Source organism: Eucyclogobius newberryi, unplaced genomic scaffold, assembly GCF_026437365.1.
Source record: "Eucyclogobius newberryi isolate DKJ021-1_F unplaced genomic scaffold, fEucNew1.0.hap1 SCAF_22, whole genome shotgun sequence".
Lineage (NCBI taxonomy): Eukaryota > Metazoa > Chordata > Actinopteri > Gobiiformes > Gobiidae > Eucyclogobius > Eucyclogobius newberryi.
Genome location: NW_027315857.1, coordinates 18,585,777 through 18,609,065, shown reverse-complemented (window position 1 = coordinate 18,609,065; position 23,289 = coordinate 18,585,777). Strand labels below are relative to the sequence as shown.

Sequence of the window (23,289 nt, the reverse complement as noted above, 5' to 3'; positions counted from 1 at the left end):
GGATTGATAATTTTTAATTTAGTTAATTTTATTGTATTTCTGTTTCTGTAATTTCTTTGTGATTTCAATGCATTTTTCCTGCTGTGAAGCACTTTGAATTGCCTTGTGTATGAAATGTGCTCTACAAATAAACTTGCCTTGCCTACATTTACGCAGAGTAATCATGATATAAAAGCAAGTTTAAAAGAAAGAAGTTAACATGTAAATACTTCACCTGGGGACATCTATATGTTTATAACAGTAGTTTTATCTCCAAGCTAATGCTAACATGCAATACATTTAATCAGTCATGTTAAGAATAACACCACAAACTGAACAAACCTGTTTACAAAAGCACTCTTTGCATTGTATGTACTTTAATCAAGTTTATCTGTTTTATATTTAACTTAATGTATGTTAGCCTTTAGCTTTGAGACAAAAACACTTTTATAAATGTCGTATTTATTATATTTATGTCGAACATAAAAGTCTTAACATGCTGACAGCGATTATCCATCTGTAACTCGTTCTCTTTGACTAATTGATTTGTTGTGTGGATTGTGAATGGTCTGTGAATTTGACAGGTTTTAATTATTATTCAAGTCACAATATAACCGTAAGCGCTAATAAATTAAGTCATTTCAATTAAAAAAAAAAGTACACCTAATTATAGTGTTTTTTTATGTAGCTGTTTATATCACAATAACTTTACTATTGCATTCATAAAGTTTGATTTCATAACGCTGGTCAGATACTGTCAATAATCGTGAATAATTGTCACAGCGTGATGTCATCGTGAGTCATAAAACCTGTTCTTTCAGCACATGTTTTGCAGTCTATGTATAGTTCCTGATAACATTATACTGAATGAATAGTACACTAAATGAATTAACAACACTGAACATTATTGTTTTTTGCAGATTTCTGGAGTTCCCCGAACGCGGCGGAGGTCCAGAACGGCCCCGTGGAGCAGGGCCCGTCCACCAGCAGCAGCCTGAAGGGCGTGACCCAGGACTGCAGCCTGAACATGACGCGGGGCCGACAGGGCAAACTGTGCTTCATCAACCCGCTCTTCCTGCAGCTCGAGGTCCTGAAGGTTTGTAAACTCAGCTGACAACACAAGTTATTCTTCTGTACTGTCTATTTCAGTCATATTTGTGCGGTGAAGCTCGATGTTTTTGCAGAGAACGGATGAAGCAGCTTCTATGACCGAACTTTACGAACGGGCTGCACGAATTTATTGCGATTAGATTTGTGATATATGTTTAAAAAGTAGGGTTCTGAGTGCATTTGAAACACATCCAGAGCAGAGAGAAGACTGATATGGACTGATGAACTAATAGAAGAGTTTGTTGTGGTCTGAAATACAGGAACAGGAAGATGTTTTTCTTGTCTTACGCTAGCTGTTTTTTTATTTTATTTTATTGTATCTTTATTTTTCCCCTCCATTCCTTATTAGGAAATGAGAGGTTCTGTCTATAGGAGTTTTTGAGTATTTTTTAAACTTCCTATAAGTTATCTGTCCTTTTCCTCTGTATCTACCTGCGTTGCAACAATGAAATTTCACCATGTGTGGACGATAAAGGATTATCTTATCTTATCTTATGTTTCCATAGAAATACAGGTAATATTTATATATTAATATTAATTAATATTTTTTTTAATATTTAAAAAAAAAATTGAATAAATAAATAAATTAATAAAAAAAAAACATTAAAATTAAAATGACAATAACAAATATAGCCGCAAGCGGCAATGATCGGCCCTCGCCACGCCGCAAGGGGAGGGGGCGCTAACGCGCCCCAATTGTCCTTTTATTACGCCTACTGCTGAATCTGTGACGCTGTCACATCTTCTCCCCTTTGTTTTACCATCAAAAAGCAATTTTATTTTGAATTCTTGGCAAAATGTGCGGCTTTGCCGCACAGACACCGTGACTCTTTGAATAAAAATGTGGATAACTTTTGATGGTCCACCCCTGAAGATGAGTCTCACCAAATTTCAGGTTAATATGTCTAACGCCCTGGGAGGAGTTTGTGAAAGTATAAAGTGTAAACATGTTCTGGCGATTTCCCCATTGGAATAACATGGAAGGTTTCGGTCATCGTTACGGCAAAGCCATAACAATTATGACATGGGTCTCATTGACTTTTTTGATGGGGATGCTAAAATTGAGTTGTGTGTCAAATTTTATATAATTTTGCAAAACTAAACATTTAACCTCCATATAAAATCTGTAGGGGGCGCTGTGGCTCCAAATTAATTTATTTCACTTCAAGTAGGTTTAGGGCAAAGAGTTTAACAACTGATTCTAATTTGACGCAATTCAGACTTTATCTGCGCAAACGGCAGAAATGTTAAATTTGGGAGATTTCTGAAATTCCAGCTACAGTTTGCGGCTTCGCCGCTCAGAGACCGTGACAGGTATCAATGTAATTTGAATAACTTTTGATGTCCCACTCCTCAGTAGCATTTTCACCAAATTTCAGCTTTTTAGGGCCAACGCCCTGGGAGGAGTTCGTAAAAGTACGACGTTTGAAAAACTCCGAAGTCATGTTTAGCCATTTTTGAACCAATATGGCCGACATTTGGTTGGGCGGACGGCGTTGCCGTAATAATATTTTTTACTTCTCTTGTCACCATCTACCTCTGCGCCAAATTTTATGATTCTACGATCAGATTTTTTTGGGGTAATTTCCCATCTCTCAATGCATTTTTGGTACATTTGGGGGCGTCAATTTGTTTTATTTTAGAAAAGGGAAATAGCCAGAATGTAGAGAGGCACGATTTTTAGAGGTGTGCAAATTTTTGTGACTTTTCGTCAATGTTCACTGGGTGAAAAATAGGTGGGTTGGTCCCGAGAAGAAAGAAAGAAAGAAAGAAAGAATAATATTCCGATGCGAAAACAATGTTTCCCATTTTTCAATTATCATAAACTATACATTTTCGTCCCTGGTCACTGACGGGTACTTTCGTTAATTTTGAGTGGGCTCCGCCCACTTTGTGTTTTTGGCCCTCTATACAGTAATAATGTTCAATTTTTGCATTACATGCTTATATGCACGGAACATGCAAGAGATGGGGAACGTATTCGTGAACTACTTTATATGGGGATGCGGTCGTCATCCCAATGTAAAGTGCTCGTTTAGTGCGCACTTTTGCACGGGCTTCGCCCGTTTACAACGGTAATGTTCCATTTTCCTACTACTAATTAGTATGCACGGGGCGTGCGTGAGTGAAGGAGTGTGTTAGTGAGTGTTTGGAAGTGGGCGAGTGCTTTGCGCTCGATTTCGTACGCACTACGTGCGCACTTTCGCAGCCGTGCTTCGCACGGCCTTACGAGATTAATAGGCCTCTCGCCAGTTTGTGGCGCTCGGGCCTAATAAACTAACTTTACTTTGATTATTCTCTCAGCAGCAGCAGCAGCAGCTCGCCAACCACAGCGCCTCCAACAAACGGCACCGGTTCAAACGCAGCATGAGACTGAGGTTGTCCGAGTCCTCCATGAACCTGTCCCTGGAGGGAGGGTCCTTCTCTCCGCCTCTGTCCCAGGACCAGGACGGGCCAGAGCGACTGCAGAAGGCCAACCCACAGAGGAGGCTCCACTCTGGGGCAGGCGTGCTGAGGAGGACGCCCGCCGTGTCGCCGGGCTCTGCGGAGGAGGACGACCTCATGGCCGTACACACCACGCAAGTAAGGATGTTGTTTTATAGTAAGAATAATGCTGATATATGTTATTTATATGCACCTTTCTTTACACTGTACTAAGCATAAACACAATCAAAATTAAAGCCGCAAGCGGCATCCAACGGCCCTCGCCGGCCGCCGGCCTTCCGACTCTGCGCTTTCGACTTGATAAAGATGGCGCCCTTATTGTGTGTTGAATTAAAAAAGAACTTGACAGACGGCGACACATTGGACATGGCCAATCCAGTGCAAATCAACACAAGTGTCAGTCAAATTTGCTGCTCCGCCGCACAGAGACCGTAGCACTTGGAATAAAAATATGGATAACTTTTGATGCCCCGCTTGTGTAGATGATATTTCCCAAAGTAAAGCTTGATCGAGCTATTGCCCACGGAGGAGTTTGTTAAAGTGTGAAGCGTAAATGTGAACATTTCAAGGATTTGGCGTTTTTCCCATTTGTGACAGTATATTTGCAGCTCCACGGCAAAGAGACCGTACCACTTAAAATCAAAATATGACTAACTTTTGATGCCCCGTTTGTGTAGATGATTCTCCCCAAATATGAGCTTGATCGGGCAATCGCCCTAGGAGGAGTTCGTTAAAGTGTGAAGCGTAAAAATGTGGTCATTTTAGAGATTTCGCTGTTTTCCCATTTCTGACATATATTTGCGGGTCCGCCACACAGAGACCGTAGCACTTAGAATCAAAATATGGGTAAGTTTTGATGCCCCGCTTGTGTAGATGATATTCTCCAAATATGAACTTGATCGGGCAATCGCCCTAGGAGGAGTTTGTTAAAGTGTGAAGCGTAAAAATGTGGTGATTTGAGCGATTCTACGATTTTCCCATAAGGATAACATGGGATGTTTCTGTCAACGCTACGGTTACGCCGTACAAAATATGACTTTGGCTCTCATACTTTTATGATCAGGATGGCAAATTAGAATTTTGTTCAAAATATCATGTCATTTGGAAAAACTCTATTGTTTATAGGCCACTCTGAAGGCCAAATAGTCAGAATTCTGGGAAACGTTTGCGGCTCCGTCGCACAGAGACCGTAAAGGTTATCCTTAAAATTTGGATAACTTTAGATGCCCCACTTCTCTAGAGGACGTACACCGATTTTGAGGTTCGTGGGCAAAACGCACTAGGAGGAGTTCGTTAAAGTGTGAAACATAAAAATGTGGATATTTGAGAGATTTTGCGGTTTTCCCATAGGGATAACATGGGAGGTTTCTGTCATCGCTACGACTACGCCGTAAAAAATAAGGCATTTGTCTGATTGGCTTTTTTGATCGGGACGCCAAAATAGAATTTTGGGTAAAGTTTAGAACATTTTGGTAAAACTAATTTTTGACCTTCAATGTTAATTTAAAGGTCACTCTGTAGGGGGCGCTATCGCGCCCATTTCAATTTTGTCAGTCTAAACTGGTCCAAACTAGAAAGTTTAACAACTGATTCAAATTTGGTCCTAATCGGACTGGTTTTGATCAAATGGGAGCAATTTTTAGATCTGCAATATCCCAAAATAAGTTGTCCAACTTTGCGGCTGCGCCGCACACAGACCGTAAAAGGTATCTCAAAAAATTTGATAACTTTAGATGCCCCACTTGTCCAGAGGACGTACGCCGATTTTGAAGTCGGTGGGCAAAACGCCCTAGGAGGAGTTCGTCAAAGTTTGACGTGAACAAAATGGCTAACACAGCGTGTTTTCATTTTCAAAGGAAGATGGTGGCCATAGGGTAAGTCTGGGGGCGTGGCCACAATGATTATTTTTTTTTGTCCTCACGAGAGGAATGCGTGTCCCGAATTTCGTAGCTTTACTACAAAGTTGACCTCGGGGCGTCTCCCATAGGCGCAATGTATTTTGACTTTTGTCGGTGGCGCTGTCGCGCCATTTTTTAACGAAAAAAAAAAATGGCCCAGAAAAAACAAAATTTTTCGCCGATTCTGAATTTTGGGCAAAGTTTGGTGAGTTTTTGAGCATGTTCAGGGGGTCAAATTAGAGATCAAAGCGCTGAAGAAGAACAAGAAAAATAAAAATAATAATATTTTTAGCAAAAACAATATAGCCGTTTCCACTATAACAACAAATTATACATCGTTTGAAAGCTCTAAGCCTTCCCGATGCCGTCATGGGGTGGAATCATCATTACGAGCGCTTACGCGCTCGTCACTCCCTATTCCGTCGGGATGCCCCGCCCACTCCCCATAGACTTCCATTGATTTGAGCAGATACAAGCATGACCCATGCCTGCGGCATGGATTTTCGCGTACGGGACGATGCCAAGAGGGTTTTTGGAGGAATGCAGCGCCTCGCGCTGCTGTTGTCAACGCTTGCTGTTGACTATTTCTGTCATAGCAGGAGTAAGTATGCATGATCCATGCCTTCGGCATGGGCTAGTTCACTGTACTTGCCAGGGGCGACGGGGTACCAAACAGACAGTTGCAACGCTGCCTTTGGCAGCGTTGCGGGAGCAATAGGCCCTCCGCCCTGCTGGGGCTCGGGCCTAACAAGTTTGATCATTGATAAACAAGGCACAAAAGAAACTGCTGCAAGTGCAAACAAGAAACTGCTATTTTTATGCCAATATCTCATAGTTTTCTTTACTTTTTTCTTCTGCTGGTCTGTAAGTAAAATGATTTCCCCTTGGAGTAAAAAAAAAGCTGTTCTGTTTCTGATTTTGGCCTTTGACTCTAGTTCACTCAAATCTAAAGTTAGTGTTCTATAAAGTAATATAGCAGTTTCATTCTTGATTTGAATCAGTGCAGTTGAATCCAGGTCTACGTATAAAGTCTAGTTAATCTACAGTCGTTAATGCTTGATATTATTTCATTATCAAACCAATAAAACAAACTGTGGCGCCCACCATAGCCACAGCTCGAGCAGACTGTGAGGAACCACACAGACGCACCACATTTGGACAGAATGTGCTCTCTGTGAACGACTGATTATTGGATGGAACCGTCTTCCATTGACAATAAGAGAAGGTCCACTCTCTGGATAAAAGAAAACCAAGTCTGTGAAGGCTTTTATTGTCCTTTCACTGTCCTATGTTGTCTTCAGTGTAACGTTCCACAGGACAACAGATGTCAATTAGCATTTTTGCTATAATCCTGCATATTTAAACAGTATTTTATAGCTATACATTAATATGCTATGCCACTATCAGACAGGCATATACTGCGATATTTGAACATACGAGACACGATCATGTCAGTTATGTTTTGTGCCTTAATTTATTAGTCGAGCTCTGTCAAAATAGAAACTTAACAATCAGAGACGAAACCGAGGCAAATTCAGGGCTAATTTAAAGGAAAATTGAATGAGGAAAATCATGAATAAGAGCCTGTTTCAAGATGTTGTTGCCCGTAGGCTTCATTAGACTGGAGAAGAAAGTGTGAAATGGGGGATGAGAAAGAGGGAAGACATGCAGTAAATTGTCCGAAAGGCCTTAACCTCTCGACCACGGGGCAGCTCTGTTTCAACGGTTTCATTTGAAAAAAACTTTAAAGAACCTTGGTGTTATTGCGATATGTTTAGTTTGTTGCGATATTGTCCATAACCCTCACTAATATTGCGATATATATACTTATGCAATATATTTTGCAGCCCTAATATCTGTCACAAATAATGTGACTCTCCTTGTGTCTTTGTTCCAGGCAGGTGAAGCAGAGCAGAGCCCCGCCCCTCCCTCCTCCACCCCGGCGGGACAGTCCAGCACCGAAGTCTCTGCTGTGGCTCTGGAGAGACGCCCCGCCCCCTCTCTGGCCGAACTGGACAGCAGCAGCTCCTTCAGCAGCATGGACTCCGACTCGGACTCCGAAAGCCTGTCCCAAGCCGAGTCCCAGAGCTCACAGCGCCCCCCGCTGGTCCGCTCCAGGGGCCGCGGCGGGATCCACCGTATGAGCGAGGCCTTTGTGTGTTTCTTCGCCCCGGACAAGCGCCTGACCCGGCTGGTGGAGGAGTTGTCCCGGGACAGGCGGTCCACGTTCGGGGGCATGGTCCAGGACTTCCTCCTGACCCAACGGGAGGCCTTGAAAAGCCTGGCGTCGTCCTCCTCCTCCGCCGCTCCTCGTGTGACGTCCGTGCAGCTCCTTCAGGGCCTGAGGATGTTTCTGTCCCAGGCCAAGTGCTGCCTGCTGGACAGTGGCGAGCTGGAGCCGCCCATAGAGACGCTGGTGCCCGAGAACGAAACAGGTAACTTCAGCTCGGACGTCTGACCTGCTCAAACTGATGGTGAAGAAGACACACTTTAGCACGATAAACCTGCAGGACATTTACGTTGAAGACCACGCGAGACCTGATGTTTGTGCTGGTCCTAAGCCCACAGAAGCGAGACACATCTATAGAAAATCCTTATGTGTTGTCCCTGCTATTAGTTATGAAATAGTAGTAATGATAATAAAAATAATAATATGTCAATTTTACAGCATCTCAGAGTGAAAGACTAGACACTGTATTCACCCAGGAAAGACTTGGAAGGACACAGACAAATTGGTTAGGTGTGATTAATAGATTGTTAGATCATCTTTAGCACTTATTTGGAAAATATCTCCCCTTTTCTTTCTTTTGGATCGATTTACTGTATTTTCAGGACTTTTTCCAAAGTTGTGATGTGATATTATTTGTTATTTTCACACTTGCAACCGCATTTCATACTCCAGTGCAAATTATATATGTTTTTCTTCTTCTCTATTATGCATTTTTTGGCTGGTGCGACTTATACTCCGGTGCGACTTATAGTCCGGAAAATACGGTAGATGTGTTACAAGTTACGTGAGACGATTTTACGTTCACGTCCAATAATCCACTCACGACTCTACACATCTCGCTGAAAAAGGGAGAACCTTCAGATGACGTTCAGTTGAGCGCACAAAGAGATTCCTTCAACACATCTTCAAAAACTGCTAAGATAAGTTTGCCTGACTCGCCAGCCTGGAACCCGAGTCAGAGTCAATGAAGTCGTTGGACGATAATCACCCGATCCAATCCCAGGCGCAGGTTTTAACGCGTCACACTTAAGATAGGGAAGTTGCTTTTCACCCCCGTTCCAAAACATTCAAGATGGCGGACCCGGCTCGTGACCGAGTGTTTACTTCTGCTCTTGTAAATGAGGCGTTGGGAAGGAGACCCAATCTTGCGACCTCTGAAGGACTGTATAAGTTCTGGATATATATTTCCCTAATCTTCCCAGGTTGTCCGGCCAGAACAAAGGAGGACGTCAGCTTTGCTTATCACTCTTTATTTGCTTGATGTTCGGGGTTAGATGTGTGGTTTGATGTTTGGTTTCTACAATACAGAAGTACAGTGAATAGTGGATATTAAAACACAATAATTCAATGAATATAGACAGATAAACATAGAATATACAGACAGTAAAGGTGTGAATAGTTTGCAACGTTAAAACAAGTTCAAATGGGAAATAAACAGTATATAAGCAGCAACATTCACAACAACACAACAGAGCAATGATCTCCAGCCATTTTCTCGCCAAAAACTATAAATTCCGATCGTCCTTGAACGCATCACTACTAGCGCCAGCGTGCTGCGGAGTGATGCTGGCCTATGGGCCGTGAACGCATCGTCGGCGCAGATTACACGGCCGAGATGGAGCCGGATAAATAAGACAAACTAACTACAGGTAATGACTAATAGTAGCACAGTTAAACAGACAAAGACGAAGCATTAGGAGGATTAAACTCACATTCTCAAGGACCAAACACACAGGAAAAGCACACGACGAACGGGAAGCAGACGGAGGCACCATGTGCCATACGAAGGGGGAAAACAACACAACAACTTTGCTAAACGCACAGAAGTCCCGTCAGGTGCTGAACTATGATTGGTGGAGAGTAAGAGGACGTGATTGGCTGGACTATAGCTGGAGATCAGGTTACAAATAGAGAATAGGAACGTAAAGAATAGCTCTAATAATAAACTAATAACTAAACCGGAGTGACTAACTAAATGATGGACAAATCAAACACTATATTTACATGCAGACACTAGACCCTTGTTAACAGCTCTCGCTTCGGTTTTGAACAATCAGGAAAGTCCGCCCTTCTCGCCATGATGAACGTGCGTTAGATGCGGTTATACATGGGTTCGCGGTGACGCCACACAGCCGGGACTTCCCCATAGCGGCCATTTTAAAAGGGGAACGCGATATATAAAAAACAACACGACTGCATCCTTTTCTACAGCATAATGAGCTACGAATACTTTGATTCTTTAGACATAACGGCATAACAGATAACGGATTCTTTAGACATAACGGCATAACGGATAACGGCGTTAACGGATAACGGCAAAACTAAGGTACACGACAAAGCTCTCATTTTTTGGCCAGTTAACAGAGCAATGTCCTAACAGATTAAGCAGGTTTTTGGCATTTTGGCTTCCTAATTCCTGGATTTCGTATGTAGTAGACGTGCTGTTGTGCCCCATTCAAAATGGCAGACTCGGTTGCCACTGCACAAGTTCCCAGATGTGCGAACGCATGTACACGAAGGGCGTCATTTTCGGCGTTCGGGCACGAATAACGTAAAACACGCCTCGTTGACATGGGCTACGTAATATCCGATTTAGCGCGTCGCGTTTTTTGCGTCACTTTTGGGTTTTTACGTGATTGGTTCTGTCTCTGCTCTCTAAACTCCGCCTTAGAAATTGAAATTCTGCGCTCGAGCCCCAGACCCACACACAGTTTTGTTAAGTAGTCCGTCAAAAAACATGTTGGGAACGGCTGGTCAGGCAAAAGACAAGCGTGTCGCCATGTTATTTATGTCCACTTGGGCGCAGATGCTGGTTACTCATCAAATCGACTAAAACACGTTTGTCGTTTCGCAAACAACAACGGCAGAAACTGAAACCACGCCAACCCAAGACCGAACCCGGAGTATCACGAGGCAGTGATGGAGTAGCTGCGGCGCCAGAGGAGACAGACAGTGTTTGAGTAAACGGTGGGCCGCGCTGAAAGGCCCTGTCAACACAAAGTAGTTTTGCGTGGGGGGGGCGCGGCTCCATCATTGCATTTAGAAAACAGCATTAGGGAAGCCCTCTGGTGCGGCGCAGGCAGCTCCGTGTGCGGCGGCGCTGGTTAGATCTGTGTGCGTGGGCTCGGCTTTGGATGTTGTTGTGTGCTTTTGTTTTTTTCTTCTTCTTCTGCAGGTGTGTGTGAACGTGTCGGATGGTTCGTGTTGTTGCTCCGGGGCAGAGACAAAAGGCTGTGCAGCGCTCGCTCGACACGATGATGCTTTGTTTCCTTTTCTTTTTAGTGGCGGAGACCAAACACTCTCCTGTACACACGCTGCTTGTATGTAGTTTTAAGTGAAGGTATTAGTCGTAGTAGAAGCAGTTGTAGTAACATAGACGAGTTAGATGATTATGTCTATTGGACGTTTTTTTAAGTACATTTTATACTAAACAGATATGAAATGTAGTGACTGAAGGTTTCTAGAATGAGCATATTTAAAAATCAAGTCTATTATTTATGATAATCTGAAATATTTTAGTCTATTTTGCCATTTTGATGAATAATGTCACTGTCTTTGTGTTTTAGAGGCTGTATTGTACGGCTGATAGTGATTAAATATGATTATTTATATAGTCGACTGGTCATGACTATTCAGGTTAATTGTTGCAGCCCTGATTTTAATTCATTTTTGGATTTTTTATTTATTCAACTCTTCATTATATATGTGTTCTTTCACATATTTTACAACATAACAACAACAAAAGATACAGTAGATAAAAAGTAGGTGCAGGAAGAAGCACAATAAAACAAAAGGGCTTATACTATAGCCTCCTCTTAATTAATAAAAGTAACATATAGTTGTAGCTAAGCACAGATGCAAATTACAAATAAGTTTCATTACAATACAAAAATGCAATACAATATGTAAGATTTAAGCTTAAGTATCGAGTAGTTACATTTAGGATAACTCAAATTTGTGTGTTGTATTAGGTATTACTTGATTGTTCCAAAAAGTTACTGTAAATAATAATACGTCGGTCTTATATAACACGTATTTGTACAGTTAAAGATACGAAATGATTAAGTAAACGTAAAACGCATGTAAATTGAGCAGGTGCAACGCAGCGCTCCCACCCCGTCGTATTCCTCCATCGTTTCCTTCCTCAGCGCTGCGTCCTTCTCTCCTCCCTCCCTAGCTCCTCGCCTCCTGTCCTCCCTGATTCAGATCTATCTCGGCTTTTGCGTCGGCGGTGGAGGCATTTGCATTTATTCCTCTCCCCCTCGTTTATCATAAAAAGATATCGCAGTCCTACGCTCACTCCAGCAGTGGCACGATTCACGGCCGGGTGGGAGGCGGGGAGCGAGGCCGAGCGGGGAATGAAAATAGTGCCTGGTTACTTTGAAAAACGTAATCAGATACACTTCAAAAAGTCTGCCCGGTTACTGTACAAATTTCGGTGAAGCGAGTCGTGAGCGGAACCGTTTTTTGGCGGGCGTCGCTGAGGGCCGTATGTTATTGAGGATGTGAGGGAGGGAGAGGAGAGAGAAGAGGATGATGGTGATGATGGGAGAACGGAGTGAAAACACTGAGCACTCGAGGATCGTCAGGCACTACGGGGAGAGAGGCGGCCCACTGACGCTGTAGGAGAGTGACACGTCCCTCTGGGCTCGTGGCACGCGTCATCGACTCTTTTTTTACAGCCGATAGACGTCCGGGCGAGAGCGATGTTTCCGATGCAAAAATGTGTACGAGTATTTCACATGCACAACATCTATAGTGTAATGACAAATGAACGTTTTTTGTACAGTCAATACAGTCTATTTGTTTTTCGATCAATCTGGGATGACTCTCACTTATTAGTTTAGATAAATACTTTAAACTGATCAAACGTTGGTTGGATCGCGTTGAGAGAAAAGCACACAAACGTTTCCTGGCCACAAAAGCACAAAGTGTTTCCCTCGGCTTATTTTTTCTTGTGTTTATTCTAAAAATGGGCCATAGTTTGTCCGGTGGCGTCGCTGTGTTTGTGTTTGGTTGTTATGGTTGGTCAGCTTTGGCTTCAGTTCTGCCCTGCGATTGGTCAAGCCTCCGGCCGCATCACAACAGCGAGAGCGGGCCAGTTCTGAACACACAAATATTCATCTTACTGCGCAGCGTTTAGCCAAAGTATGTAAAAGAGGCTCCAGGTGAGGTACTCCTGACCACGCCTGAGCTCACGGTCCGAACACGTCCTCAGTTGTTATTGTGTGATCTCGTTCACTTTATGGATTTGTTTGCGATTGTTCTAAATAACCGTGTAAGTGCAAAATGGGGCGACGTTAAAAAATTACAAGAGTCCCAAAAACCCATAAAAAACAGACAATAAAAAAGTCAGAAAAAATCTGTCAATAACATCATATGTTCAAGTCCAATATGTTCATTGGACTTGAACATATATAGCACATGGTCGATCCCTCGTTCAAGTGATTTCACTGTTGTTTTGTTCGTCTCTGCTCGTCTCATAATCATAAATCAATTGCCTCCGTCTTGTCCTACTCGTTTTACATATTTTATCCCCCTCGCTGCTCTTGTGTAGTTTTTCCAAGCCAATGATTAACAAGTCTTGAGCTCGAACCCACATGCTGAAAACGTATACTTTAATAACGAGCGCGTTAAGCCAACACCACACAAACATATTGATTTAATGCAAATGCAGTGTGCGAGTTATTGTCGGCTGTTTTCAAGCAGGAAACGTGTCTCAAACAAACAAGAGATTATTTTTTTGAATTGTAACTATTTTTTAATCATCTTTACTGTCTAATGATGATGGCACCGTCACTGTTATAATAATAATAATTATGACAATTACAATATTGACAATCAGAGATGAGAGGACAGTATTTTGAGGGCTTAATATTTGTCGTGTGTACCCTTTCTTTGCAGTAGTGGAGGCGTCTAAGCAGTACAATAAGATTTGAGCTAAAGAGGATTGAAAAAATAACTTCCATGACATTATATATACTAACTTATTTGTTGCGGGCTGCTGCTTATCTGTTTTAATAATATTGTATATTTAGAAAAGGGTTTTATACTGCTTTAGGGTGATTGTGTCAGTAGTTTCAGTATTATTTTATTTATTTTATTTTTCTCTGACAATCACGCATCAACATGTGTTGAGTGACAGGCCTACATTTAGCACATTTCTGATTGATTGGAAAAAAAACGGATTATTGCTTCAGGACAATACTTTTTTTTTATATGTAGAATATTATAGATATTTAATTGAGTATATATCTACCTCTTTATGAGCTTTATGAGTCCATGTATGTCTGTTTTTTCTGACTTTTTGGTCTGTTTTGGGGGGTTTTCTGACTTTTTTGTTGTCTTTTTTTTTCTGACTTCTTTATTGTCTGTTTTTTAATGACTTTTTGATCTGTTTTATTTTATTATTTTCTGGCCTTTGTATTGTCTGTTCTTCTGACTTTTTGGTCTGTTTTGTTTGTTTTTTCTGACTTTTTATTGTCTGTTTTTTTCTGACTTCTTTATTGTCTGTTTTTTCTGACTTTTTTTGACTTTTTATTGTCTTTTTTTCTGACTTTTTGATCTGTTTTATTAGTTTTTTCTGAATTCTTCTGACTTTCTATGGTCTTTTTTTCTGACTTTTTAATCAGTTTTATTTGTTTTTTCAGAATTTTTCTGACTTTTTATTGTCTTTTTTTCTGACTTTTTGATCTGTTTTATTCGTTTTTTCTGAATTCTTCAGACTTTTTATTGTCTGTTTTTTATGACTTTTTGCGACTCTTGTAATTTTTTTTACATTGCACAATTTTTATGTTTGCTTCTATTAAATAATTAAATAAATACATGCATTGTTACTAAGCTACATGTGGCTCGCATACAAGCGACTCAGATGCTGATATTTGTCTTTTAGACCTGGCCCTGGAGCGAGCCATGTTCTCCTGTGTGCTCCGCCCGCTGCGCGCTCACCTCAAGAAGACTCTGCTGACCCTCCACGACCAGGACGGCTCCAGCCAGCGCCTGTCCCAGAACATCGTGCGCCTGAAGGGGGACGGGGCCATGGCCAAGCTGGGGGTCCGCACCGGGGTCCCGGACAGCCGAGAGGTGGAGCGGGTCAAACAGAAACTGACCGTGATGCACCGGAGTCACTCGCCCATCGACAAAGTGCTGCTCCTTCTGCAGATCTGCAAGTGTGTGCACAAGGCCATGGGCGTCCCGCACGGTGAGGCGCTGCTCGGAAACGCTGCGGTTTTACAGTCATTTTAAACGGCTAGAATAGGTTTTCGTTCTCGGATCTGGAAAAGCAAAATGAGGAGCTCAGAATAAGGAACATTTCGGTGTAGGTAATCGTCTAGAAAAAACAAGAAAATGACATAAACCAACTTGTTGTTGTTAAATGTGCAGCTACTTTTATAGTGGAGAACCTGTTCATCTCCATGGCGATGCTATTGATTTGCCTGGAATGTTCCACAGTGTGGCATTTAACATATCTATTTTGCATTTATTCAATTTAAAGTACAAAAAAATACTTTGAGTTGCCTCGTCCCTCCACAGATCTTACCTGTAAGTTGACTTGGTGGTTCCATACTGTGGAACATTGTAGGAGAAACTGTAACATCTCCATGGAGACAAATAGATGGTGGAAAGTTAGATAGTGTACATTTAATTGAAGAAAAGCTATACATTTATAAGTACATTATAAGTACATTCCTACATATATTTAACAGTTAAAAATGATCCGTCAGCCAAAACTGCATTTAAATGTCCATGTGAGGAACTAAATACTATAGTTTTTATCTATATCAGAACTAGTATGAGGCTGTAATCGTAATACAAAATAAATCATTATTATTTTGTGTTGAAAATTACATTCGGCTGCATAAGATATTGTTATATTGAGCATGTTCCATATCAAAATTGAGTGTGAAATATTGTATTTTGGATCGTGACGACACAAATGTCAATGCACTGAATTACGAAGTGGAACTAGAGCAAACAAACAAGCAAATCCTGGAAATTGGATATGGAAATGGTCGATGACTTATTATGTGCTGTGTAAAAGCTCCAAAGGAAATGATTTAGTTATTTTAAAAAGTTCTCATTTTGCCCGATAAAATCACATTCGTCCACAGCCAGTTTGTTTGTTATTTTCCCCTTCAGGACAGGAAGTGAGCTGGGACGACTTCCTCCCTTCTCTGTCGTACGTCATCGTCGAGTGTAACCGGCCTCAGCTCCTGGTCGACGTGGAGTTCATGATGGAGCTGCTGGAGCCCTCGTGGCTCGGTGGAGAAGGTGAAGCCACACTTTTGTACAAATGCATCGCTGCTTTTGTTCATTTGGGGGTTTTTTTTGGTCCAATATTACTACCTCTGTTTAGAGCGGTGCGATTACTCCAATTTTAATCAAGATTGAGATCCCGCCATTTGTAATTTAATAGAGAGATCTACTAATCTTCTTGTAAACTGTGGTTTGGAGCAGTTAAGACTTAAGGAAGACATTTGAGTACTTTTTGGTCTAAATGGTAATGATTAAAAGTGTTGTGTTTATGTTCATCGGTTTATTTCTAACTTTTAAACAGACTCGCTCAAATCAATTGAATATTTTAATCGATCAGTTTGGGGAATAATCTCTAGCATTTCTTTGTCATATTTCCCAGCTCTAGTTTTACTCTAGTTTACTCTTACTGCCTGGACTGTATTTCAGATCAGTTAGCTTTAAAAGAGTGTCTGGTTTATTACAAATTAACACAAAAAAATAATTTCCATTAAGTAAAACTTCAATTTATTCATGTGTGCTATCAAAATGTACAACACATTATTTCTCTTTCACATTTTTGATCAAATATATTTATTAACTCCATGAGCACACATGTTTACCAGCCCGCAGTTTTAAAAGTTTCTTATCTAATTCTTATCTTATTCCTTTATTTCTTGGATTTTCAGCCTGTAACTTGGGAGCTCCACATTTGAATCATTCAAATTTGATTTATCTGGTTCCTTATTTATTTACATTACCTACATTTCAGCATTAAATAATTGACTGTGGTTTGTTCCATTTGCAGCTCATTACACTCCACATAAGTCGCCAATAAACAAGCTCCATTTATGGCTCTTTTTTGTTTCCTTCTTTTCATTTTTGAGTTTACAAGCTTTTAAACTCTAAGTCAATAGTTGCCAAACATGTTCCAAACACTGAGCGTTCATCGGTGCCTTGTTGTTGTCGATCCAGGCGGTTACTACCTGACCAGCGTGTACGCCAGCCTCTGTCTGATCCAGAGCTGGGACCGGGAGAAGCCCGCGGGGGGGTTCATGACGCCGCAGGCCCAGGAGGCGCTGCAGGAGTGGGGCAGTCGACGGAGCAGAGAGGCCCAGAGGCACAAGGAGAACCAGCACAACCAGGTACGGGCCGAATGTATGAGGGTGAAACTAACAAACTAACAGAGGAGCAGGTCTGCAGCGAGACGAGGGGAAATGTGAGCGTACATGATGGTTGGAGCGAGACATTAAGGTGGTTATTGGAAACTAATATAGAAGTTAAGATGTGTTGAACTAAAATCAAGGTGTGGATATAAGGTAAACACTTTTATGGTACTTTACTCAATGTCGAGTGAGGAACACGATCGTTAGCTTCCTCCACTCCATCTAAACTCAAATGTTGCACTACGGCAGATGCTGGATTGTGACTATTGATTTAAATTTAAATTTAAATTTAAATTTAAATTTAAATTTAAATTTAAATTTAAATTTAAATTTAAACTTAAATTTAAACTTAAATTTTAATTTTAATTTTAATTTTACTTTTAATTTATTTTTATTTATTTTTTATTTATTTATTTTTATTATTATATTGTTATTTTTTGTATTATTATTATTTTTTAATTATTATTATTTATCTATAGCCTTATTTTACTTTACCGCATCTCTCAATAGGCCTGTCGCGATAACAAAGTCTGAGGGACAATATACACGTAAATGATAAACGATAATAATATAGAAACTACTTAATACCATTGCCACAAGAACACGAAAGCAGGAGAATGTATCTAAAGTAACATATCATAAGCAACATAAGCGGCAATATGTAATAACACAGTAAAACGCTAAAGTAGTTTGTTAGCATCATGAATGAGTCACACATCAACCCTCTACATCTCAAATGTTACAATGTAGGAAATTCTAAAAGTTCCCCAGCAGTGAATAGAAAATATTCATGCAATAAATGTTGATCCCCAAAAATACAGTTCCTTCTATCACCATTAACAGAGAACGTCCACCAGAGAGTAAAGGAAGGATGATTATAGTTATTCCACTGTCGGGTCCGGTCGCAGATTGGTGGCAAAAATAGATAAATATCTGGACAAACACAGTCCCTTTTTTGGATTAGGACAGTGGATTAATATTGTAATCCCCACATCACTGTTGGACAATAATTCCACTGCATTACTTTCCTGTTACATCCTCCACGAGCTTATTTCACGAACCATCCACATTTTAAACTGCTTGATCAAAAAAACGAACTTCTAAACGTTTAAATTGAACTACATTCCAAACCACAAGGACAAACCATCTTAATCACAGCAGACGACAGACGTGAGCAAGTGGAAAAAACGCGCCACACATACATTTAATCCGTATCAAACTGGCAGTAACACATCAATTTAATCGGAATCTGACAGTAAAAAGAGACGTTTCCCCCCCCAAAATCTTCCAGCCCTATTGTCATCTGCCGGCGTGGTCACGTGGTGCGCCTCTCCTGGCTTCAAATAGCCGATGTAGCTCAGCCCGGCAGCCAGATTTTTTTTCTCCTCTGACACAGGCGAGGATCAGCGAGCCAAGTGCTATGAAGAAGTGGGCGGTCAGATAACATGAAATTTATTGAGCTCCAACTACTCGCGGAAACAGGCAATCACAATATGCACACGGACAGCTCGGACCTGGGTGACTCTGTAAGTTTTAACGCTCTTCTAATAGATCATACCTGTTGATCCTTTTTGACTTCACGTGTCGGTGTGGTTTTTCCCAAGCTCTGAAAAGTGATCGAATCGTCTGTTTCGTGATGTGTGTTTTTTCAAGCTTTTTTCCTCTCACCGTTTGCTCACAGGAATATTCATAGAGCTTTTAGTTTGTCGTGAACGTCTGTAGTTTTGTCGCTGGCGGTTACGTAACAAGGTCGGACGCACTTACTGCCGAGTGTTTTTCGAGGGTCCGATTTGCACACGTAACGGCGCTTTTGTGTGTTCAAACTTTGCATTTGCTGGTAAACTTTAGATGTTAGATGTAAAGTGGGTTTAATGCGTTATTCAAATAGGGTTTTTTCCTGGTTTATCCTGGCGAAAAACGCACAGAAATGAGCAACTCCGACAAGGTGTTTCTGGCACCGGCGAGAGGGAGAGAGAGCGAGTGTGTGGGCAGATAGAGCTTTGTTTTCCACTGGAGATCTTTGACATTACCAGCGTCATTTATTATTATTATTACGGTGAACCTTCTCTCCCTCTCCTTCTCTCTCCCTCGCTCTCTCTCTCCACCCCCATCTTCTGCCCTCGCTCCCTCAGTGCTGTGACCTGCGGTTCACATTAAACGCGCACATCGCCACCGTTTCTGCACAATTAGACGGATAAAACTGTGTATGTGCACTTGGCAAACACAAAATATCTACAAATACAGTTTTTTAAAGGTGCACTATGTCACTTTTCCTGGTGGACGTTCAGCAGATTGCGCCACCAGGGCCAGTTACAGGTCCGATTTGTGGAGAATCAATGTACTTCAAGCACTCAAATATCAGTAAATGAACAGATGTAAGATAGATACGTTTAATGCCATGCTGTAGAACATTCCGGGAAAATCTTCCAGGCTCGAAATGTCGCATAGTACACCTTTAATTTGTGATTCAGGCAGAGGATTTAGATGAGTGGCTTTTGGACAGCAGCACGGGTTCAAGTCCTGAGCTGCTGATCCTGCTTGTGTTTCATTTAGAGGCGATTTTGGTTCAGTCTTGGTCATTCTTTCTCGTATATTCCTGTTACACTTTGGTTTGGATCTGGTGTTTCTAAAGATGTAATAAGCGGCGTGAAATGAGAACCGCTGCGGCTCTAAATGACGTGTCCTGCTTCAAGGTAATTCTGTGCAAAAGATCTAAGTTGGTGGTGCAGCGCTTTAGGCAAACACTGTACAAAAGACTCGTGAGTGTTTTGCGTGAGGCAGTTTTTGTTGGACCAGTAATGGTGGATTAAGATATAACCTGCCTTCAGTCTACAACGTTAAATGTTTCATGCAACAATGGCACAAATGAAGCCGGTTAAAGACCAGCACGACGCAGTAGTTAACGATGGAAAAGACCAGGAAATTCACTGTGAGGTAACGAAGACGAAGCAGTTTCAGACTCCTCTCTTAGGTTTATCTACCTCAGAGTAGTACAAACACTAACCCAGATTGAAAATGACTTCCGGATGGCTGTCGAAATGTCTCGATTTGTCCAGATGACAACCTTTGAAACACTCCTGGACAAATGAGGGATTACACCGACTCTTTTCTGACGTGATATCGATTTTAACACACGGATCACAAGCTCGAGTACTTTTAAACCTGGATAAACGGAAAATTTTAAAATAACAAAAAACTAAATTCATCAAAGGTCTCATCAAATCAAATCAATTTATTTTTGTAAGGCCCAAAATCACAACAACAGTTGCCTCTGAGGGCCACAGGGAGAAATGAATCAACAATGTCTGTGGTGGCGATGAAGTCAGACAATGTCTGTGGTGGCGAGGGACGATGTCCCAGGGTCCTCTGTCCTTAGACTCTCCTTCTCGGCCAGGAAAAACTACAAAAAAAAAAAACTCTTTGGGAAAAAAGCGTAGAAACCTGGAGGAGTTCCAGTGAAGGAGAGATCCGACTCTCACAGACGGACAGACGGACACGAGGAGACTGGAGCTGGACCCACTCTTCAGGCAGAAGAGGGACCGTCTGAGTCGAGCTGGACCCACTCTTCAGGCAGAAGAGGGACCGTCTGAGTCGAGCTGGACCCACTCTTCAGGCAGAAGAGGGACCGTCTGAGTCTAGCTGGACCCACTCTTCAGGCAGAAGAGGGACCGTCGGAGGCGAGCTGGACCCACTCTTCAGGCAGATGAGGGACCGTCGGAGGCGAGCTGGACCCACTCTTCAGGCAGATGAGGGACCGACTGAGGCGAACTGGAGCCACTCTTCAGGCAGATGAGGGACCGACTGAGGCGAGCTGGACCCACTCTTCAGGCAGATGAGGGACCGACTGAGGCGAGCTGGACCCACTCTTCAGGCAGATGAGGGACCGTCTGAGGCGAGCTGGACCCACTCTTCAGGCAGATGAGGGACCGTCGGGGGCGAGCTGGACCCACTCCTCAGGCAGATGAGGGACCGTCCACACAGGGCAGGGACCACTTCACCAGGGGAGGGGCATCTGGGTCCACAGGTCCTCAGGAGTGAGAGAAAGAAAAGAAGGCGGTGAACAGTTTGCAAGTGGAATCAAAAAATAAATATTGTTTGATAGCATAAGTAGTCAGAAGAAGAGGATAGTGCTCAAGCTGTCATACTTCCCCCAGCACAGTTACTCCTAGGGCAGCGTAGCTGAAGCTGTGGGTTTATCTTTCTGTTCCTAACTACTCTGACCATAAGCGATTTCGAAGAGGAACGTTTTAAGCCTGGACTTAAATGAAGAGACTGTGTCAGCATATTTAACATGGGTCGGGAGCTGATTCCATAACACAGGAGCTTGGTAGCTAAACGCTCTACCTCCTACAGTACTTTTAGAGACTCTTGGCACCACCAGAAGGCCAGCATTCTGAGAGCGAAGAGCTCTGTTTGGATGATATGGTTCTATAGCATCTTTGAGGTAGGATGGGGCCATGTAATTTATGGCTTTGTAGGTCAAGAGTAGAATTTTGAATTTGATTCTAGACTCGACGGGGAGCCAGTGAAGAGACTTCAGCACTGGCGTAATGTGCTCTCTTCTTTTTGTTCCTGTTAGTAATCTTGCTGCTGCATTTTGAACCAGTTGAAAGCTTTTTATGGAGCTTTTAGGACACGCTGCAAGCAGGGAGTTACAGTGGTCTAATCTAGTCGTTACAAATGCATGGATAAGTTTTTCGGCATCACTTTTAGGCAGGATTCTTCTGATTTTGGCGATGTTGCGCAAATGGAAATAGGCTGTTTTACAAGCTTGATTTATATGAGCTTTAAATGAGAGCTCCTGGTCAAATAAGACTCCAAGGTTTCTTACAGTAGAACTGGAGGCTACACTGACATTGTCCAGTGTGACTATCTGCTCAGATAGAGCGTCTCGTAGATGCTTAGGGCCAAGCACAATGACCTCGGTTTTTTCAGGGTTAAGAAGCAGGTAGTTTAGTGTCATCCAGGTTTTTATCTCCTTCACACAAGTACTAAGTCTGTCTACTTGATCGCTCTGATCAGGTTTCATTGATAAATACAGCTGAGTGTCGTCTGCATAGCAGTGGAAGTTAATGCCATGCTTTCTGATAATGTTGCCTAATGGTAGCATATAAAGAGTAAACAGAATTGGACCGAGTACTGATCCCTGTGGCACACCGTAAATTACTTTAGAGCTTGGTGAGGAGCTCTGGTTTACATTAACAAATTGGAACCTATCAGATAGATAGGATTTAAACCAGCTGAGGGCTGTTCCTCCAACACCTACATCACATTCTAACCTCTGCAGTAGAATGTTGTGGTCGATGGTCTAACAGTATATCACAAATACACCCACATTTGTGTTTTTGTTTCATTTATACACACTTGAGTGAAGAATTTAGCCTCAACCGCTTCCCTCCTCTGGGGGATGTTTACTGAAATACATCTACTTGTTTGTTTTCTTCAAACATAAACCACACATTCAGTTGTAAAAGCTTAAATGTGCTTGTTTTGGAAGATGACATGTTTTGACTGGAACGTTCCACTGCATGACATTAATTTTATCTTCACTCTTAATGTTGTCATTTGGTCCTAAATTGAGGCCTTTTTGATCATGATGTGGACATTGTTTGGCCCTTTTCTAGTTCTGTTCAAGTCATTGTTTAGTTCTGTTCTAGTCATTGTTTAGTTCTGGTCTAGTCATTGTTGTTGTTGTTGTTGTTGTTGTTGTTGTTTTATGGCGGTTGGCATTACCGCCAGACTTTATTCCTCAGACTTTGTCGTATTCATTGTTTAGTTCTAGTCTAGTCATTGTTTAGCTCTGTTCTAGTCATTGTTTAGCTCTGGTCTAGTCATTGTTTAGTTCTGTTCTAGTCATTGTTTAGTTCTAGTCTAGTCATTGTTTAGTTCTGTTCTAGTCATTGTTTAATTGTGTTCTAGTCATTGTTTAGTTATGTTCTAGTCATTGTTTAGTTCTGGTCTAGTCATTGTTTAGTTCTGGTCTAGTCATTGTTTAATTGTGTTCTAGTCATTGTTTAGTTCTGATCTAGTCATTGTTTAGTTCTGTTCTAGTCATTGTTTAGTTATGTTCTAGTCATTGTTTAGTTCTGTTCTAGTCATTGTTTAATTGTGTTCTAGTCATTGTTTAGTTCTGGTCTAGTCATTGTTTAGTTCTGGTCTAGTCATTGTTTACTTCTGTTCTAGTCATTGTTTAGTTCTAGTCTAGTCATTGTTTACTTCTAGTCTAGTC

The 23,289-nt window shown here is 41.7% G+C and overlaps 1 protein-coding gene across 1 annotated transcript in view; it reads left to right on the top strand.

Annotated features, from left to right (window-relative positions):
- Positions 1-23,289, top strand: part of rin1b (Ras and Rab interactor 1b) — a 54,009-nt gene that overhangs the window by 29,360 nt on the left and 1,360 nt on the right. The window contains exons 6-11 of the mRNA XM_072459233.1: positions 900-1,075; positions 3,400-3,672; positions 7,330-7,867; positions 14,555-14,863; positions 15,802-15,933; positions 16,870-17,039. Coding sequence (XP_072315334.1) covers positions 900-1,075; positions 3,400-3,672; positions 7,330-7,867; positions 14,555-14,863; positions 15,802-15,933; positions 16,870-17,039 — 1,598 coding nt within the window. The remainder of the gene's footprint in view (positions 1-899; positions 1,076-3,399; positions 3,673-7,329; positions 7,868-14,554; positions 14,864-15,801; positions 15,934-16,869; positions 17,040-23,289) is intronic.